General features: G+C 41.3%; 1 protein-coding gene across 1 annotated transcript in view; it reads right to left on the minus strand.

Moving 5' to 3' along the window:
- The window catches only part of CRADD (CASP2 and RIPK1 domain containing adaptor with death domain), a 119,291-nt gene extending 106,638 nt beyond the window's left edge, over positions 1-12,653 (minus strand). Inside the window, exons 1-2 of the mRNA XM_004675810.2 lie at positions 12,641-12,653; positions 11,131-11,434 (exon numbers count right to left, since the gene is read on the minus strand). Coding sequence (XP_004675867.1) covers positions 11,131-11,428 — 298 coding nt within the window. The 5' untranslated portion in view covers positions 11,429-11,434; positions 12,641-12,653. The remainder of the gene's footprint in view (positions 1-11,130; positions 11,435-12,640) is intronic.
- Positions 12,654-17,505: the final 4,852 nt, after the last annotated feature.

Genomic DNA, 17,505 nt, shown 5'->3' on the forward strand with positions numbered 1-17,505 from the left:
GAATATAACAGAAATTACTACTATAGAGTGTCCTGGTCCAGTCTTAAAGAAATTAGCAGCTTCTATTTCTTGCCTCTTGAAACTCAAGCACCAACTATGAGGAAACCCAGTTACCTATAGAGAGGCCTCCTTCAAGAACAGCCAACAAGCAGCACCAACTTACCAGAGATGTTAATAACCTATTTTGTAATGGACCTGCCTCCAGCCTCAGTGAAGCCTCCCCAAGTGATACCAGAAGGAGCAGATAGGCGCTCTCTCAAACCTTGCCCAAATTGCACATTTGAGGGTAAAATAAATGACCATTATTGTAAACCACTAAATTTTGGGGTAGCTTGTTATACAACGAAAGATAAGCAGATATTCTATTTCACTGCCTCTATCTTTCCCCAATTGCAATTTAAAGTCTTTGAAAGTCTGATGCTGTCTTTACCTTCATCTTTGTGGCCATTCCTTCATTTATTCAGTAAACACGTGAGACCTAATAGGTCTATAACGCAATGCAAGATAGGCTTTGCAGGTACAGAGATAAAAACGGCCTCTGACTTAGAAATTACACTTTAGATGCAGAGAGAAACAACAAAAATAATCAACAATGACAACCATAATCTCAGAGCCTTAGCAGAGTTGCCAGCAACAGTAGATAAGAAGTGTTGAGTCTAATGATCAATAGCAAGGACTGAAAAACTAGATTGTTGGTGTTCGAGTCTCAGGTCTGCTACTAGCCAAGCTATGTGACCGAGACAATTCATCTAACACCTGTATCTCCAAGGCTGTAGAATGCTAATAATAGTACTTACCCCCAAAATCTATGAAGATATATATAAAGCCCTCAGGCTAGAACCCAGTCCAAATTCTCTTTCTAACCTCTATCTCTACTTCAACATTCTCTCTTTTTTTTTAAACCTTTTTTTTTTAATTCATGCATGCAAGAACTGGGGTTTATGCCAGAGGTATGGCAGATCAACTAAAATACACTGCTGAGGGGAGAAGCTGGTAAGACAGGAGAGGTCTGCTGTGCCATGTGGGTCGACTCCCTGGCTGGGGATTGAACTCAGGCCTTTGTGGTGATAGTGCTTAGACTTAACCCTTAGTCCACCAGAGAGGCCCCTCTTTCAAAATTCTCAATCTATTTTCTGCCATCCCACACTGCCATATCTTCTGACTTTAACATAGTTTGGGAAGACCTATCTTGCTACAAAAATTGCTCTTTTCCTAGGATCACTGGCCTTCAATTTGTGCCTGGCTGGTTTAAGCCCCCCACCCCCCACCCCGCGATGGCGCAACAGGTTAAAGCATAATACTGCAAGTGAGCCTCAGCCACTTCAGTACGAGTTAGATTCCTGGCCAGGGAGGTGGCCCACATGGTGCAGCAGACCTCTCCTGACTTGTCTGCTGCTCCCCTCAGCAGTGCACTTCGTGGATCTGCCTGTTCTGCTCCCCACTCTGTCTCTGGTGAATCTTCTCACTGCCCCTGCACCTCTGGCCTGTACCCCAGTTGTGTATGAATAAATAAATAATTCAAAAAAAAAAAGAAAGAAAAGGTACAAAATATGTTAAATATGTTCCTTCCTTAAAGGGCTATCATCTCTTTCCAGGCCTACAAAAATGGAGCCTATTCCATACAAAAATTCTGGAGTGGTAAGAGCACCACAGATATGTCTTATTTTCACCAGCTTCTCATCTCTTTGTTTTGGAATGACTGCTTCCCACTCCAGGTGATATTGATATCCTAAAGGAAGGGCTGATGAGTCAACCTGGGCCAATTTAAACTGAAGCTTGAGAGAAAGGAAAATGGAGAACTTCGCCAGAAGATGGTCATCAAAGGCTACAGATCCCCAGATTGCCTCATTCCTACCCTTAAGGAGTCCTGAAAATTTAACAATTTCTTCAAAGCTGTGAACTACAAGTATACCCTAGAAAAATCCCTATTTTTTCTTATGTTAACCTGAAGTCCACTGCTTGGACCAAAGTGTTCACATGCATGCTGTCAGACTTACGTCCAGTCCTTAATTTCTGGATGGGAGTAGAGGAGTCTCTGGAAAGTGGGGGTCTCTAAAGTCACAGCCGGGCCTACCTAACCTTCTTTAGTTCTAACAGGAAGAGTGGCAGCAGCTGTGTTCAAACCACTCTACTTCTCCATAAACAGCTTCACCATTACCAGTCAGCACCCGTACACCTTGTGGACAAATGGTAGAACTGAGAGACGCTTGTAATGTCTTATATTTAGGCTTAAAACCACAAGCCTTCGTTTACCACTTACTACATCTCAGCAGTATTATTTTGGTAACAGCGTCACCACCCTCTCTGCTATGGTGCTGAACATAAATAGAACATGAACATTTCCAGGAATTGTCAACTTGGCACTTCTTGCAAAGAGTTAAGATTTCTCTTGTAAGTTTAATAAAAAACAAAGCCAAGGACTAAAACCCCAAGTTTCTGCTAGAAGTTACATCTCCTTCCTAACTAAATCTGAAAAAGTGCATTATACTCTTTGCCCCTCTGTCTTAACCCTCTCCCCGGGAAAAAGTCCCCCAAAGAATCATACATGTATACTCCTTACAGCCCAAACTGAGGAACAAGTATAAACAAAGCCACCTATTAAAATTAAGTAAAGGCAAACATTCCTGCAGCTAGCTACAACAGCAGCCTACAAGTTTGAACTGTACCCATAAAAAGAAAAAGCAACCTTGCTAAGCATTTGGTTAAACTCTGACACCAGGCCCCCAGAAAAGCTGGTTATTGATGCTGATGGTTTTAGCTGGCTTGATTTAAGAGCTGCCAAAGTGCGACCTGGTTCCAATACCAAGGGAGCCGACACGCCAATCATCTCCTGATCACAGCCAAGAATATTTAATCTTTTTTACTCTCAAGGTAGCAAGTTGGGACGGGAGCCACCAAGGGCCTCTGTTCCTTGACCTCATATGGCCTCACATCAGAACCTGCCCTTCCTTTAAAAAAAAAAAAGGATAAAATGAGAGATGAGGGAGAGAAAGAAACCAACTGGAAATCAGTCTTCTGATAAGAGGCAGGAAAGGGGAATGACAAACAAGCCCTGGATGGGCTTGGGAGCAGCCACTGGTTATCAGAATTAGAGAAGAGAAAAAAGCACATTTGAGAAGATTTTGCAGGCTTCGAAGTCAATGTGCCCAAATTCCAAATTTGGCTCTACTATGTTGTATGAACTTAAGCAAGTGAATCAGCATCTCTGCACTTCATTTTCTCATCTGTGTGACCAGGACAATAATACCAACCTGTCTCATCAAGTTATTGTCAGGATTAAATGAATTAATAAGTGCAAAGGACCTAGAACAGTGCCTGGCTTATGGTAACCCCCAACAAATATTATGACTTTTATTTATTGGTGTTATTTGAAGTTCTTTGTGAGGCACCGAAAAGACTAAAATTCATTTTTAATTACAAACAAAGCGATGGGCAGGTAGACAAACTGTCCTGACTAACCCACAGTCAGACTAAACCACTTCCAGCCTCCCGTTCATCTCAAAGTGAGCAGGCAATGAAGGTAATTCCTCCACATCCAAATCATCAGCTAATTCAGAACCTACCAGTCCATTCTGTTCTATGTACATCTAGCCTGTAAGTCCCCAAAGAGTTTGATGGACTTTAATGTTGAATAGTGCAGTCATACCTACATGGGGTCTGAGATTCTGGAATGTTTATAAGCAAATTGTTCAAGAAATCTAAGGAGCTGGAACTATTTGTGAGATTATAGATTTTTTAAAAATCTACATATTCTGCTACATCTCCATTCCTGACACCCTTCCACCTCCCCTCACCCAGAACCAAGAACAACTCTGTAAGCAGTAGCATAGCTTTAGGAGGCCTGCACTTAGGAAGCAGAAAGTGAGAAAGAAGCTGTGTACCTGACAAGCCAGTCAGAGCTCAAGGTTCTCAACCATGGCTGCACTTGAAAATAACCCAGGAAGCTGTTGATGCCGACGCCTGGGCTTACTTACACGTGTGTGCAAGCCTGAGCACGTGTGTTTGTGTGACTGTGTGTGTCCTTGATACCACTGCCCAGAAACCACCTCCACAGATTTGGCACGAATTGTGAACTGGCCTGGGGGGTGAAGCCTGGGTATCTGTAGTTTTTTTTTCTCCATAGTAAGGGTCTATACTAATGCAACTGTGGCGGTCAAAGTGTGCCTGAGGTAGCCAAGTGGCCCAAACAGCCACAGAAGGGGGCAAAAAAGTCACAGTGAGAATTTCTATCAGCAGAGAACATTAAATGCACTTTTTCAAGTGAAATGGAGGCATCCCTATGGGGAGAGGCATGTCACATGGTATGCTATTCCTAGAAAGAGCTGCAATTAGCTGCCAACAGATGCATTATTTCATCAGTCCCATAAATACTTGATAAAAGTCTTCCGCTCCTCCTTCATGTCTTACAGAAGCAGGGGGATAAAATCGCCTAACAAAATGCACTACTGAACTATCAAAATTTTCTTTTAAATGATTAAAATTACCATTTAAAAATAAAATATTTTAGTAAAATCTCATCCTGGCATACCTCCACAGACCTTGAATGAAAGAAGAAGAAGAAAAAAAAATACCAGCATTAGCACAACTTTTTAAAAAAATTATTTCGATCATTAACACTGAGGCATAGTATAAATCTATTTCAAGACTGCACAGCAGAAACAATCCTAAATTGAGTGATGGGAGGCCTGGATTCTAGTCCCACCAATCAGCTGTGTGATCATGGACAAGCTGGCTTAATTTCTCTAAACCTTGGTTATTATATTTTGTTTTTCAGGAGTAATATCAGATGACCCATGAGACCCTCTGTCTAAAATTCTGGAAGCTCAGGATCAGGAAAGGTCTCCGTCGTGCTGACTTTGGTACAACAGCAAATTAATGTGTTTGTAATTTAGAAAACTTAAAACTAGGTCGCTCTGGTGATCCTGCTAATAATAAGTGTAACCAGTTCACAGCCATTGTGGACACACTGAATGAGAGAAACAGGGCCGTACCTCAACGTGGCATGTTCTTCTGCCTACATTACAGCTGGAAGTGCTTCCCAGCCATGCCAGCCAGACAATGGCTCCTGCCCAGAACTCCTACAGCTTCACTTAAATGAGAAAATATATAAAGAACTTATTATTCTCCTAATATTTTTCTTTATATTGATTCACTTTTACTGAAATAAAAGCAATGTACTTTTAAAAGAACTTCATAAACAGGAAATTTACAACACTCCATAAATGGAAGGAAACCATTAAATTGATATGAGGAAAAAAAGCAATACGACTAAGTTCTAGCAAAATATTAACATCCACAGACTTCTTTAAGCATGAGGAATGTTTTTTTTTCCCACTATAAAAAGATTTGGCAAATGTCAGGAATAGATATTACAGAAATACTTGTACCAAACAGAGGCTTTCACTTGGATAGTATCAGGATGGAAACAGAAAGGAAAAGGAAATAGGGCTCACACCACATGATTCAATCCTACATTCACATATCACCCAAAGTCTTTTTATATATATATTTATTTTATTTTGTTCTGCATATGAGAGCTGGGGTACAGGCCAGAGGTGCGGGGGGAGAGGGAGAGGTGAGACGACTCACCAGAGACAGAGTGGAGAGCAGAACAGGCAGACCTACAAAACACTACTGAGAGCAACAGGTACCATGTGGGTCGCCTCCCTGACCAGGAATCGAACTCATGCTACAGTGGCTGCCTATAGTTTCATAGTGCTGAGACTTAACTCCTGGTACCCCAAGGAGGCCCTAAAATCATTTTTTAAGAACCACATGAAATCACCCAGGTAGTGATCTCATTTTGGGAAACACAACAAATCACATTTTGAGAAGCACAACAACAAATGCATGTATGTGCTGACATGCAATGTGACTCATCCCTCTGTGAGGGAGATTCTTATCCCTTACGAGCCTCTTGCTATGGCCACACTGTCGCCAAGGGTTTCCATTTGAGTTCCTCTGCACTTGTGGTTCTTTCATCTGAAAGGCTCTTCCTTCATACATTCACTCTGCTGCACAATTAAATTCTCCACTCAGTGTCCCCTACTCTGATAGGCTTTCTCTAACTACCCCGCCTAGTGAGCTCAGGTCTCCCTCCCCATCACAAATGTGTTTATATGCAGGGCACCATCACCACCTGACGTATCATTTATTTATGTGCCTGTGGTCTGTCCTACCAGTCTAGAGTATTCAGTGAGCGCCACAGAGGGGCTTTGTGTACTATCTTGTGCCCAACACCTAATATCTGGCATGTGGTCAACACTCAATATTTGTTGAATGAAGGAATGAAGGAATCCCCTCAACTGACCTAGAGATTTGTCATGTTTTTAAATACATAGTGCCTGGCATCTAGTGGGTCATCACAAACCATATGCTAATCAAGCTGGGGACACACAGAAATCTGGGTCTCTGTAGACTCTGACCTTACCACAAGGAGGGGAGGGGGTTCTGGGGGTACTGACCCACAGTTCCCCATCTAGTACACAGGATGACACAAGGTGAACACTACTCAGCCACAGTGGAAGTGCCGGGATAGGACACAGCAAGAAAAACAGAGATCAACTAATTTATCATATGCATAGTAGGGTCAATTACAACATCAAATGTCAGATTAGAAATCTAATAGATCTGCTTTGTACCCAAAATTTTTGCCATGATTGCTCATTAACTTCAGATGCACCCAAGTATACATCTCCAAGGCAGAGTATCTCCAGACAGTGTCTGATGTGGCTCTACATGGCCAAGCAAGGCCAGAACCCAAAGGAAAGGGACACAGGTTGAGCCCTGAAGCCAGTAGGTTCAGTGGAAACAGTTCAATATACTGCTACAGATGACACAGCCATGGTTACAGGGCATAGAGTCCATGGGGAGGACCAGCCCAAGCTCAGGCAAGGTTGAAGCAAATGCCAGCCCCAGGACTGTCATTCCAGCAAACTAAAGAGTGGAAGCATCTGACATGAGTGGCACTGGGCTGTACGGCCAGAGAGCCAGCCTTCATCCTTGCCAGTGGTTTAAGAGGACATAGAGTAGAAATCTGGTCTAGGGAGAAAAAAAACCAACTCCCAAGCAGAAAGGAAGACGGGGGTAAAAGGTAGGGTTGCCAGGCCATTAGTTAAGCAGGAATCACAGCAGGTACTGGACCCATAAGGAGGGCCAACATGGAAGGTGGAACAGGGTGTCCTGCAGCCCCAGGAGTTGTTCCTGTCTTGACTATGCTGCACCACTTCTGGTGAGACCGGGGTTGCCAATAAGCCTCCTTTCTGGATCCAGATTCGATAAGGCACTGGAGTGAGTGTGGCAGTGCAGCACTGTCCTTTCCCCCAGATTCTACATTGCCCTCATCCTCTAAATGTCCTGACAGAAGCCCAGGGAAGATTTCCAGGTGACATGATTATCTCTATGTGACCTTGGCCAGTAAGGGACACACTGTGAAGAGAGCCTCCCAAGGTGCTGGATTACATCATTTTATTGCCAGTTATTCCTCTTAAAACATAAGAGCCCTACATGGGTGAGAAAAACACAAAATCAATTCTTCATTTTCTTCATTATCACGCTGACCTTTTTTTTTTTTTTTTTAGAAGAAAGGGAGACAAAACGAGTCTTCCAAACAGATTCTGAGGGAAGAGTACAGAAAGTCAAGATATAACTTCTCTTAAAAAATAAAAAAATAATCGGTCTTCCCTGGTGGTGCAGCAGGTTAGGATGCAGCACTGCAAGCTGGCCACAGCCACTTCAGTGTGAATTCAATCCTGGGCCCTGCAGGTGATCTACATGGCACAGCAGACTCTCCGGTATCGCCTGCTGCTCCCCTCAGCAGTATACTTCGTGGATCTGCCTGCTCTGCTCCCCACTCTGTCTCTGGTGAATCCTCTCACTGCCCCTGCACCTCTGGCCTGTACGCCATTCTGTATGCATAAACAAATCTTTTTTTAAAAATCTCTAAAAAACTACACCCAGAATATACCCCATTCTGTATGCATAAACAAATCTTTTTTTAAAAATCTCTAAAAATCTACACCCAGAATATAAAGAGCAATGAAAATGAACCATCACTCACTAATAAAACTTTTGAGGCAGCTCAGCATTTACAGTGAAGCACAAAAATTAAAAACAAAAAAAAAGAGAAACCAAGAGTTTCTGAGAAAATCAAAACAAGAAAACATTTTAATAAAATAAAATCAATTCATTCTTGGAGAAGGATCGACTCCTTGGCTAAAAGGAAGGTCACACATCTCTATTTGTTCTTAAGGCCTCCCAAGAAGAGACCACCAAATTTACACGAATTAATTAATAATTATGGCCAAAATGAGTTAAATGTCAGAAGAGGCTAATGTATGTTCATACATAAATAAAACATCATATTTTCCTATGCTTAGTATATCAAACTTCAAAAGACCTTTATAAAAATTTAAATGGACTATTTTAAAGCTTATTAAAATTACCCTATTATGGCCTCAGAGAAGCACTGAGGTCCTGGTATCCACTTGTGATTTTTACAGGGACATTAAATTGGAAGTCATTTCAACTCTGCTATTCTCTCCAGGATTTTGGTAAAAGAAATTAGGATTCAATTAATTAAGTCCCAATTTAATTTTAGAAATAAAATACTGATCTCAAATAAATTAATTCAAGTAATTTTATGGTCTCAAGAGAAGACTATTAACAACTCCTTTAGCATATATTATTTCCTCTATTCCTACACACACACACACTTATACACACACACACATATGAAGCTTGACAAAATGGAAAGTCAAGTGGATTTTCCAGAACATATGTGGATTTTAAAAGTGATTTTTATGAGGTTGAAAACTAAAAGAAGAAGAGAATAATAAACTCCAAAGTCAGAATTTATCTGTGAATGGAGATGGAGAAAGCTGGGATTGGGGAGGAGACCCAGGGCCCTCACAAGCAATGGCAACACGTTTTAACTGGGTGATGGATAGACAGGTATGTATTATACTATTTTCTACACGTAATAACAATTTTATAATCTTAACATATCCAATGATCAACAAAAACTATTTAGAAGTGAGTTTATATAACTGACACTTTGGGAAGTATTTATAGATACATGTAAAACAAATTCTATTTATAGAATATTCTTTTCAGCAACAGTGTTACTTGTCAAAAAGTAAAATAATTAAGAAAATTTAATTTAACTGCCAACCTATCTTTCCATTTGACAACTCCCACTGAATTGAAATTGAAATCTTGAGGGAAAGGCTATTTTTCTCACTTCAACACAGGTAGGCCTTTTTTTCCCCATTCAACATCCATGTGTCTCTCATGACTGAGACGTATTCTGAGAAACACATCATTAGGCAGTTTTGTTGTGATTACATAAAAAAAAAAAAACTAGATCACTGACTCCACAGCTACACTCTCACACACATGACTCTGGATTCACCATCATAGACGGGTCCACTGTTGACTGAAATGTCATAAAATGACCTTAAGTAAACTGCCAGTTTAAAAACTGTCTTTCCCCCTCAACTTCTCTGTAACTTTCACCATTTGATTTTTTTTAATTCTTTTTCTTATTCTCTGGATCTGAAGAAATGAAAATGGAGATCATACCTCTATGAACAATGCACAGCAGTATGATTTACCTCACCCACAATCAAATGAAATGTTTCAGTAGTAACAGGCTTTCAGTTGGCCTGTTTTGTATTCAACCATGTGATGCCAGGAGGAAACTTTAAGTCAAATCCCAAGAAGAGACACTGTCACCTTACTATTTCTTTCTACATCTTCCCAATTCTAGTTTAACTATTTTGCTTTCAATAACGGCAAAAATGTCTTAAACAGTTTGACTTTGCTCAGACACAAGGATATTTAATTTGTAAGTTTCAATCCAACCTGAGAATTCTTATGGTCTTAAATACCAACTCTTTTCAGTATTTCAAAGTCTAAAACCTATATTTACCTGTAATTTGGCTGTGCTAAAAATACTACCCCTCACTCCCCAGGAATTTACTAAGTCTCCCAATGTCATATGGGTCTCGTGATGATTACATAGTTAGACACAAATCATTAATGAATGGAAGAATGGTTGTGGAAATGGAAGAATTGATCATGATCACGTAAGTGTTCTAGGAAAATCAGATCCCAAGGGTCCTGGTTTTCAGTGGGGTAAAACAATGAAAGTGGTCTTTCATTACTGGTACTTAGGGTTTTTAGCAAGTCTAAATATCAGCAAAGAATGGCATTTGTAAATCAACTACAACAAACAACTCTGGGAACCATCACTGAGAGTCATTCTATCTCTGTTTTCATAAAACCTCGAGCATATTGATGACCTGTTAAAAACTGCAAATCAACCTTTCCTTTCTTTCTCTTTTTGGCCAGTTCAATTCTCTATTCCTTGATGGCCGTAAAAAGTTCAAGTCCTGAAAGCTGTTATGAGGAACAAGTGTTTCATATCACTCTTCTTCCTGCTGCAAGTTGGGCTAATAGCACTAGGAATGTTTATCTTTCCATAGCCTCCAACTCTCCTTAAAATCAAAGAAAGATCCTCTCCCAAACTAAGGTCCTTAACAAAAGTAAATGCGCTGGACAAAATCTAACCAAAAAGAAGACTTTAAATCAACAACTTTTAAGAACAAATTAAACGCACCTCCCAAATGCTTTCCTTTGGCCAGGTAGGACAACCCCAGGGAACAGGTGCAAGGCCCGCCTTCCTCCAGGCGGTCTCCTCCCTCTTGACTCTGACCTTTCCCAGCAGGCAGCTCTGGCACTGCAGGAATCAGTTACCAGTAGGCCCAATGCCTACTTTCCCATATCCACTTTCCAAATAGCTCCTGATGCCAAGGGCGGAGATATGACCTGGCTCTTAGATGAGAACATGCCTCCCAACTGACTTGCCAACTTTCCCTGGAAAATTTTCTAAATGTATTCTCTATGCTCCCTCCTCACTTCTCAATCATGGGTTGTCCATGCTTCCTTCTTTCCAGCACTTCCTAATTCTACCCCTTCAACCTGTCCCTCCAACACCACTATACCTGCAGTCCAAACTCCCTTTCAGGAAGTACCAATCCCCTCCCAGCTTAAAACCCCATTTCAAATCCAAAGGGTAAAGTCCTAACAATTTGAGAGCCAATTTGAAGGGATCTTTTTGAGGCCTACCTGCAGGCAGCTCAGTCACAGCTTCTTCCCGAGCCTTCTCCAGCTTCTCCCTGACCCAGGGAAATTCCTGCAGGGAATCTAGGAACTTGTCAAATGCCTTAGGGCCCCTGGAAGGTAGGATATCCAGCAGCAGCATTGTTTTCCTGAGGCCTGTGGCTTGAGCTTTAATCTCTTGAACATGGTTTTCTGTCAAAATCCCTTCCTGATAAAGATACTGAAGAACTAGTCCCTCCACCAGGACCTCTGCACCCAGCTCCAGGCGGAGGGAGCGAAGGACTTGTTTGTCTCGAGCTTCCATTGCCCCCTGGGAAGACACAAAATGAGAGCTTCTATTACAGGAGGGCTAATGAGTCCCTAAAGAGTATCCCTGCAACCTAAGTTGCTTGAAGTCAGGAACATCTTTGAACTTCAGCAAAATGTTAGGCCGAGGTGTTTAACACCTGGCTGGCAAGCAAGCCAATTAACTTCGAATGTTTCTGAACATAACAAATAATACTGAACATGAATCATTTTTTTCTGTTTTTGCACTCAATTCTTTGTTGGGTAAAGAGGGATGAAAAAGTGGTTTCAGAGACCCTGCAACTTTTAGTGAAGGAGTACAGAATCGCCGTCTCCTTTTACCTACACACTTCAGCAGAAATAGCGGCTTTATGTCAACTTTGCCGTCATCAGAGATGCCAGCACAAACACCGCCCTGCAGGTGCCCTTTTGACTGGAGCATTTGCAGAAACTGGTCAGGAGTGGGGGTGGGTGCCAGAAACCGCCAGGTACTGTAAGTTGTAGGCACTTTATTTCTAAGAGAAAAGATCTACACACCAACACCTTCAAGGAAAACCTGTGTTGTTGCCCAGTCTACAATAAACTTTGTACGTGGTCACCATCTCTGTGCCTTTCCTTTAGTAATTCAGAATCTCCACAACATTGTCCAGGCCGGTCAGGCATAGGACATTAGCTTGGGGTTTTGTTTTGTTTTTCCTGTAAAAGAAAATATGCCCTGGTTGGTAGCCACGCAAGATTTGAAGGCACATTTCCAAGATAAATACACCAGTACACGTGAAGGGGGCTATGTGGTGGCTATGAAGGTAAATGAATGGTGAGGAGTTGGGAGGGGCGACAGGTGGGGCTTCCACGACGCGGGCGGACGACCCCCAAATCCTCCTCATGGCCCTTGGGAAGTTCAGGATTTGGTAGGTGAGGAGCGTGTGCACAAAGCCCACCTGGCACTTTTTGTTCCCTGCCTGGCCACCTGAAGCCCTGCCGTCTTAGGAACGGAAAAAATTATAAGCGACTATATGGCAACCTGACCGGCTAAAAAGGGGGTGGTGGGAATAATCTCTGAGCGCCCTTAACGGAGAGCGAACCCACGCGCCCCCACCGCCACCTCCCCCCAGACCTGAACACCGGAGCAAGTTAGGGGTTACCGGTCCGCGCAAAGCCCAGGTTGCGGACAAGACGGCGCGGGGCCTTCAAAGACAGATGGATACAGGGTTTCTGGTTTCCTGTTACTTACGTCTGCGACCAGGTATCTTTAAAAAAAAAAAAAAAAAAAAAAAATGCAACCGGACTCCAGCTGTTAGGAAACCTGCACTATAAGCACCATCTTTGTTGAAGGCGAAACCCCCTGAACAGGAAGTGTGGTCGCCATTTTTGTTGAGGGCAAGCACAGGAAGTGCTGTAGCCATCTTTATTGGAGGCCATGTGTTGCACTGAAGCTTTTCCCGCCATGTTTGCTGTGGGTAAACAATATAACTGCCTACAGATGGAAAACGGCAGAATGATTTAAGGAGTTATCTTAGTAACGGTGTAAATTGGATCATTGCATTTTAACGCAGTAACTCTGGCAGGGCTAATAAACGGGAACAGAGGAGAAGGAAAATAGTTTAATTTGTTGACTAACTAGAAGGGCAGCAGACTCATGCCTGAAAGACCATTGGCCTGCTCTTTGGCAAAGGGTATTTACCCAGAGTTCCAAGGGGGAGTGAGCAAGGATCAGCATGTCCATCCTTGCAACAGGAAGGTCTGGAAGTTTTGGATGACGCCAGTTTGCTTTCGCTATCACCTAGTGGTGAGTAATTCAGAGGTTATCTTCCTAGTGATGCTCTTTTCCCTCTGAAAGAAAACAGAATTTGTTTTCCTGGAGGGTAAATAAAGAAAATAAGAGAACTTACTGTTGGAACAGAAAAAGAAACAGTCCTTCACTGCTGTAATAAGGGTATCATTTAATAGAGGTAAAACTTAGATCTGCACTTTGCTCAACTGAATAATACTAGGAGACACAAAACAGGTAAGAAAGGGAAGCTGATAAAGAGTTGCCATGGGAACCTGGCCATAGGTCCACATAACCCATAGGGGGCTATGGAGAAATCTCAGGAATATGGAAAAACAAGGCAAATAGAATCAAGCAAGACACCCCCTGTGTGGAAATCCCACTGAAACCTGATGACACAGCAGCTAACAACAACAGAGACCTATTCCAGTCATGAAAAGCCCAGAAAAACGGGTTATAAAAAGGGTCCTTCCCTCCTGGCCAAATCCTTCTTTCCAGGACACAGACCTCTCCCCTCTCATTCCCTCCTCTCTCTTGGAAGTTATTTCAATAAATCCACCTTTCCTGTTCTCCACTTGGATGAATTCTTTCACACACACATCACCACCACCACCCCAACCCCATGCTTCCTCTTCCTTCCACACTATACATAAAAATTGCAGTATGGTCATATTCATTTCCAGCACTCCTCAGACCCTTTTCCAGCTTCATTTTTTTTAAAATCACCATTATATACTCATTTATTTACTGTCACCATCTTATAATCTTCCTCCACTAACAGATAAGGTCATTTCTGTATGTCACAGGATTTCTGCCCACATTGTGTTTACAAATCAATCAAGCTTCTATTGCTGCAATCACCTAGCTACTCTAGACAGAAAAGGACTTGACCTGAGGAATTGGGAACATTCTCAACCTTTGAATAAACTGGAGAAGGGTTGGGAATCCAAGGATGACTCCCAAAACAATATTGCCAAACTCGTTTGTGGCCACACTCAAGCAGATGGAGTTGCAAAACCACCACTTGACTGTCCCAACCACTTCACAACACTGACAAAGCAAGGGATTCGAAGTTGGAACACTGCTACAAAAGCAAAACAAACAAAGTCTCCACAGCTGTATTTGCCAGCAGCATCAAAACAACACCTGCAAATCTTACTCTCAAGGGTGGCTAACACCTAATTCACATGCAGAACATTAGCAGCAAAGGTGTTTGAGCATGTAATTTGGAGCTTTCCAGTTTCTGAAATAGAAAGACATGCTAAAAATAGGGAGGGTTTGAGACTAAGGGCCAATTCAATGAGTTCACCACATTTTCAATGTGGAAGGCAAGACAAATGCGTGATCCAAATATAGAGAGATACAAGAATGTAAAATTAAATGTCCTCCATAAAATCCTTTGTGGCAAAGATAATAAATATATTCACTGATTAATTTTTAAATCAACTGGATAATAGATACAGTGTCATATGCCTTTTTAAGGGTTAATAGTAAGAGGGAAATTCTCCTCAAACCTATAGAGGTTTTCACAACCAGTGCCTCTAGTGGAACATGAAAATGACTGTAAATCAGAGAGCAATTCTAAACCCCACTCCTCAAAATCATCTAGTAATTGGAACCAATTTAGAGCATTATCCTATAGGTATACAATTTTGCTATACGACAAGTGACAGCATTTTTTACATAAATGACAAGATGATAATTGGCATTTCACATATGAAAAGACTACAGATCAGAGTGGCCAAGTGTCTTAGCAAAGATCTCATACCTAATCTATATCAAAACCTGAATTCTAATCAGGTTTCTCATCTGATTTCATGCCCTTTTCCTGTACGGTGAACAGTGCTTTATTCTAATAGCAGTTAATATACTACTGGCAAATCATCTGGTGTTGCCTCCCCTATTGATACTCTTGAGTTCCAGAAACTCCCTTCACTGTCTCCCTCTTCCTCTTTTGCTCCTGACCACAGTGTTTTTCCTGGGCAAGTTTTTCTTTTCGTGTATAGAACGTGTTTGCAGTATTTTCTGTTTTCATCCAGATCAAATGTAGACCTCTTGCAATATTGCCAATAGCTAAACTTACTGACTTTGGGAGAAAGGATAAGTGTATTTTTTTCTAATAGTAAATTTTGGTAATTTTCAAACACCCAGAAAGTTGAAAAAAATAGCATAATAAACAAATTAGATTATCTAGTTTTAAAAACTTCTTTACAAGCTCCTGTTTGTAAAGACTTGATATATCCTGGGAGCAAATGGGAGAGCATTAATAATAATATCTAGGAGGACACCAGGAACCAACAGTGAGTTTGCTCAAAGTTCACGAAAGAAAAGTCATCAAAGGCTCCCTGGTGATTCAGGGGTTAAGTCTCAGCACTATCAATCTATCACCCACCACTGCTGCCTGAGTTCCACCCCTGCAAGGGAGCAGGAGCTGACCCATGTGGCACAGCAGACCTCTTCTGTCTCGCCTCTGCTCCCCGCAGCAGTGTGTTCCAGTAGATCTGCCTCTTCTGCTCCCAGCTCTGTCTCTTGTGAATCTTCTCACCACCTGCATCTCTGGTTTACGCCCCAGTTCCTGTATGCATAAATAAATAAAAATAAAATCTGAAAGAAAAGAGATTAAGAGACATTGTGAGAACCGTTAATATAGGAACTAGAGGGTATTTAGTCCTTAATGTGAACATAAGGAGTGTCTTCTTATGGTAAGAAGCAGACTTAAATCCATAAAATGAAGCACTGGTCCATCAAATTTTCTCATGGCAAATATAGATGAGCACCCTATGTGGCCTCCTAAGTGGGCTGGCTGGCTCTCTATCATCAGTCAGCCTGTTGAAGGACTACCAGCTTGTACTGGAGTACAGTGACATTCCTGAGAAGTGTATCAAAAGTTCAGGTTCACTTTCACAAATCTCTAAGGCCAGTGTACAAACCAAACATAGATTAGAATTGTTATTACTCCTCCACTCTGCCCAAACCCTCTCTGTAGGCTGGTTTGTGCCCCCACAATGCACAATTTTTGTATTAACCAATATAAAGCCCAAGTTAATACAATCTGTTTGTTGATATAACTAATCACAATGTCTGTCTGAAAGAAATAGGAAATGAATGCCATTGTTAGTGCTAGCTAACAACCAAAATGATTGATATGTACTATATTCTGAATGGCAAAATTTAATAGCTAAATTCTTTGCTGAACATCTATGGGGCCAACATCTTGTATCACCTATTAGAGAGAAATCCAAACACTTTGGAGAGCAGACATTAAAAGGATTGACTTAACATTGTATGATGAAAAATTTAATGGCTAACCCTCCATTCTTGTTCAAGTGAAATGACATAAAAGCAAGTTATATTGCTATCAGGGGTAAATAGGCCAAGATGTTTCTCAATGAATAAACAAAGAAGTTTGAGCCTGTTTAGGCATACGGCCAAGTATTTGACTGAGATCACATAATTTGACATCATAAAAAACAAAGGAATTATTTGACCCCTCATGAGGGTAAAGCCCCTGAGTATTACCTTCACCAATAGGTAACATTAACCACACACACACACACACACACACACACACACACATCACATCACATCACATGGACCTTCCTAGCAATTCTTTCCAAGCAAAACTACATTATCTTGGGTCTGCCTGGATGATTTATCCATAAATGTACCAAGTAGCTGAATGAACCAAGCTTTTATCTGGGCTTATTTAATAGAGTCCATTTAAAAATTAGACAATGACTACTTAATATAATGTTTTTGCTTCCATGTAATTGATGCCAGGTTTTTCTTTCTGACAACAATCTACCAAAAGGTTCAGCTGTATCTTAATAAAGCAAATATAACCATTAGCCCAGAAGTTCTTCCTTTCCTTCTCATTTGTACTAAGTGGGCATGCATCCAATCTGTCTGCTGGCTATACAGGAAGTATAGAATTCTGAACAAATAGTGGATATTAATATTGAAGCATTAGAATGGTTCTTCAGAGAGACTATTTGATTTAATATAGAAAAGAAACTAACCATTAAAAGTACAGATGGATTCTTTAGATCTCTTCTCTCCAGATAGTGAGAATAGGAATGCTGAGAGTACTAGTCAACTGGAAATATGAGATGAGATGAAATAAACTTCTCTCCACCAGGGTAGCCCTGTCTTTGATCAGAAGTAGATAGGTACAAAGAAAGACAATGATTAGTGGACCATGACCTACTCATCAAATTCACTTGGCCCACAAAGATTTCTCCTATAGGACTAAGAATATCAGGATAGCAGAAGGAAAAGAAACACACTAACCGTAGGACTTTTGACTAGTTTGTCTCCTTCTGAATCAT

This window comes from Condylura cristata, unplaced genomic scaffold, assembly GCF_000260355.1.
Source record: "Condylura cristata isolate star-nosed mole 26May11 unplaced genomic scaffold, ConCri1.0 scaffold00004, whole genome shotgun sequence".
Lineage (NCBI taxonomy): Eukaryota > Metazoa > Chordata > Mammalia > Eulipotyphla > Talpidae > Condylura > Condylura cristata.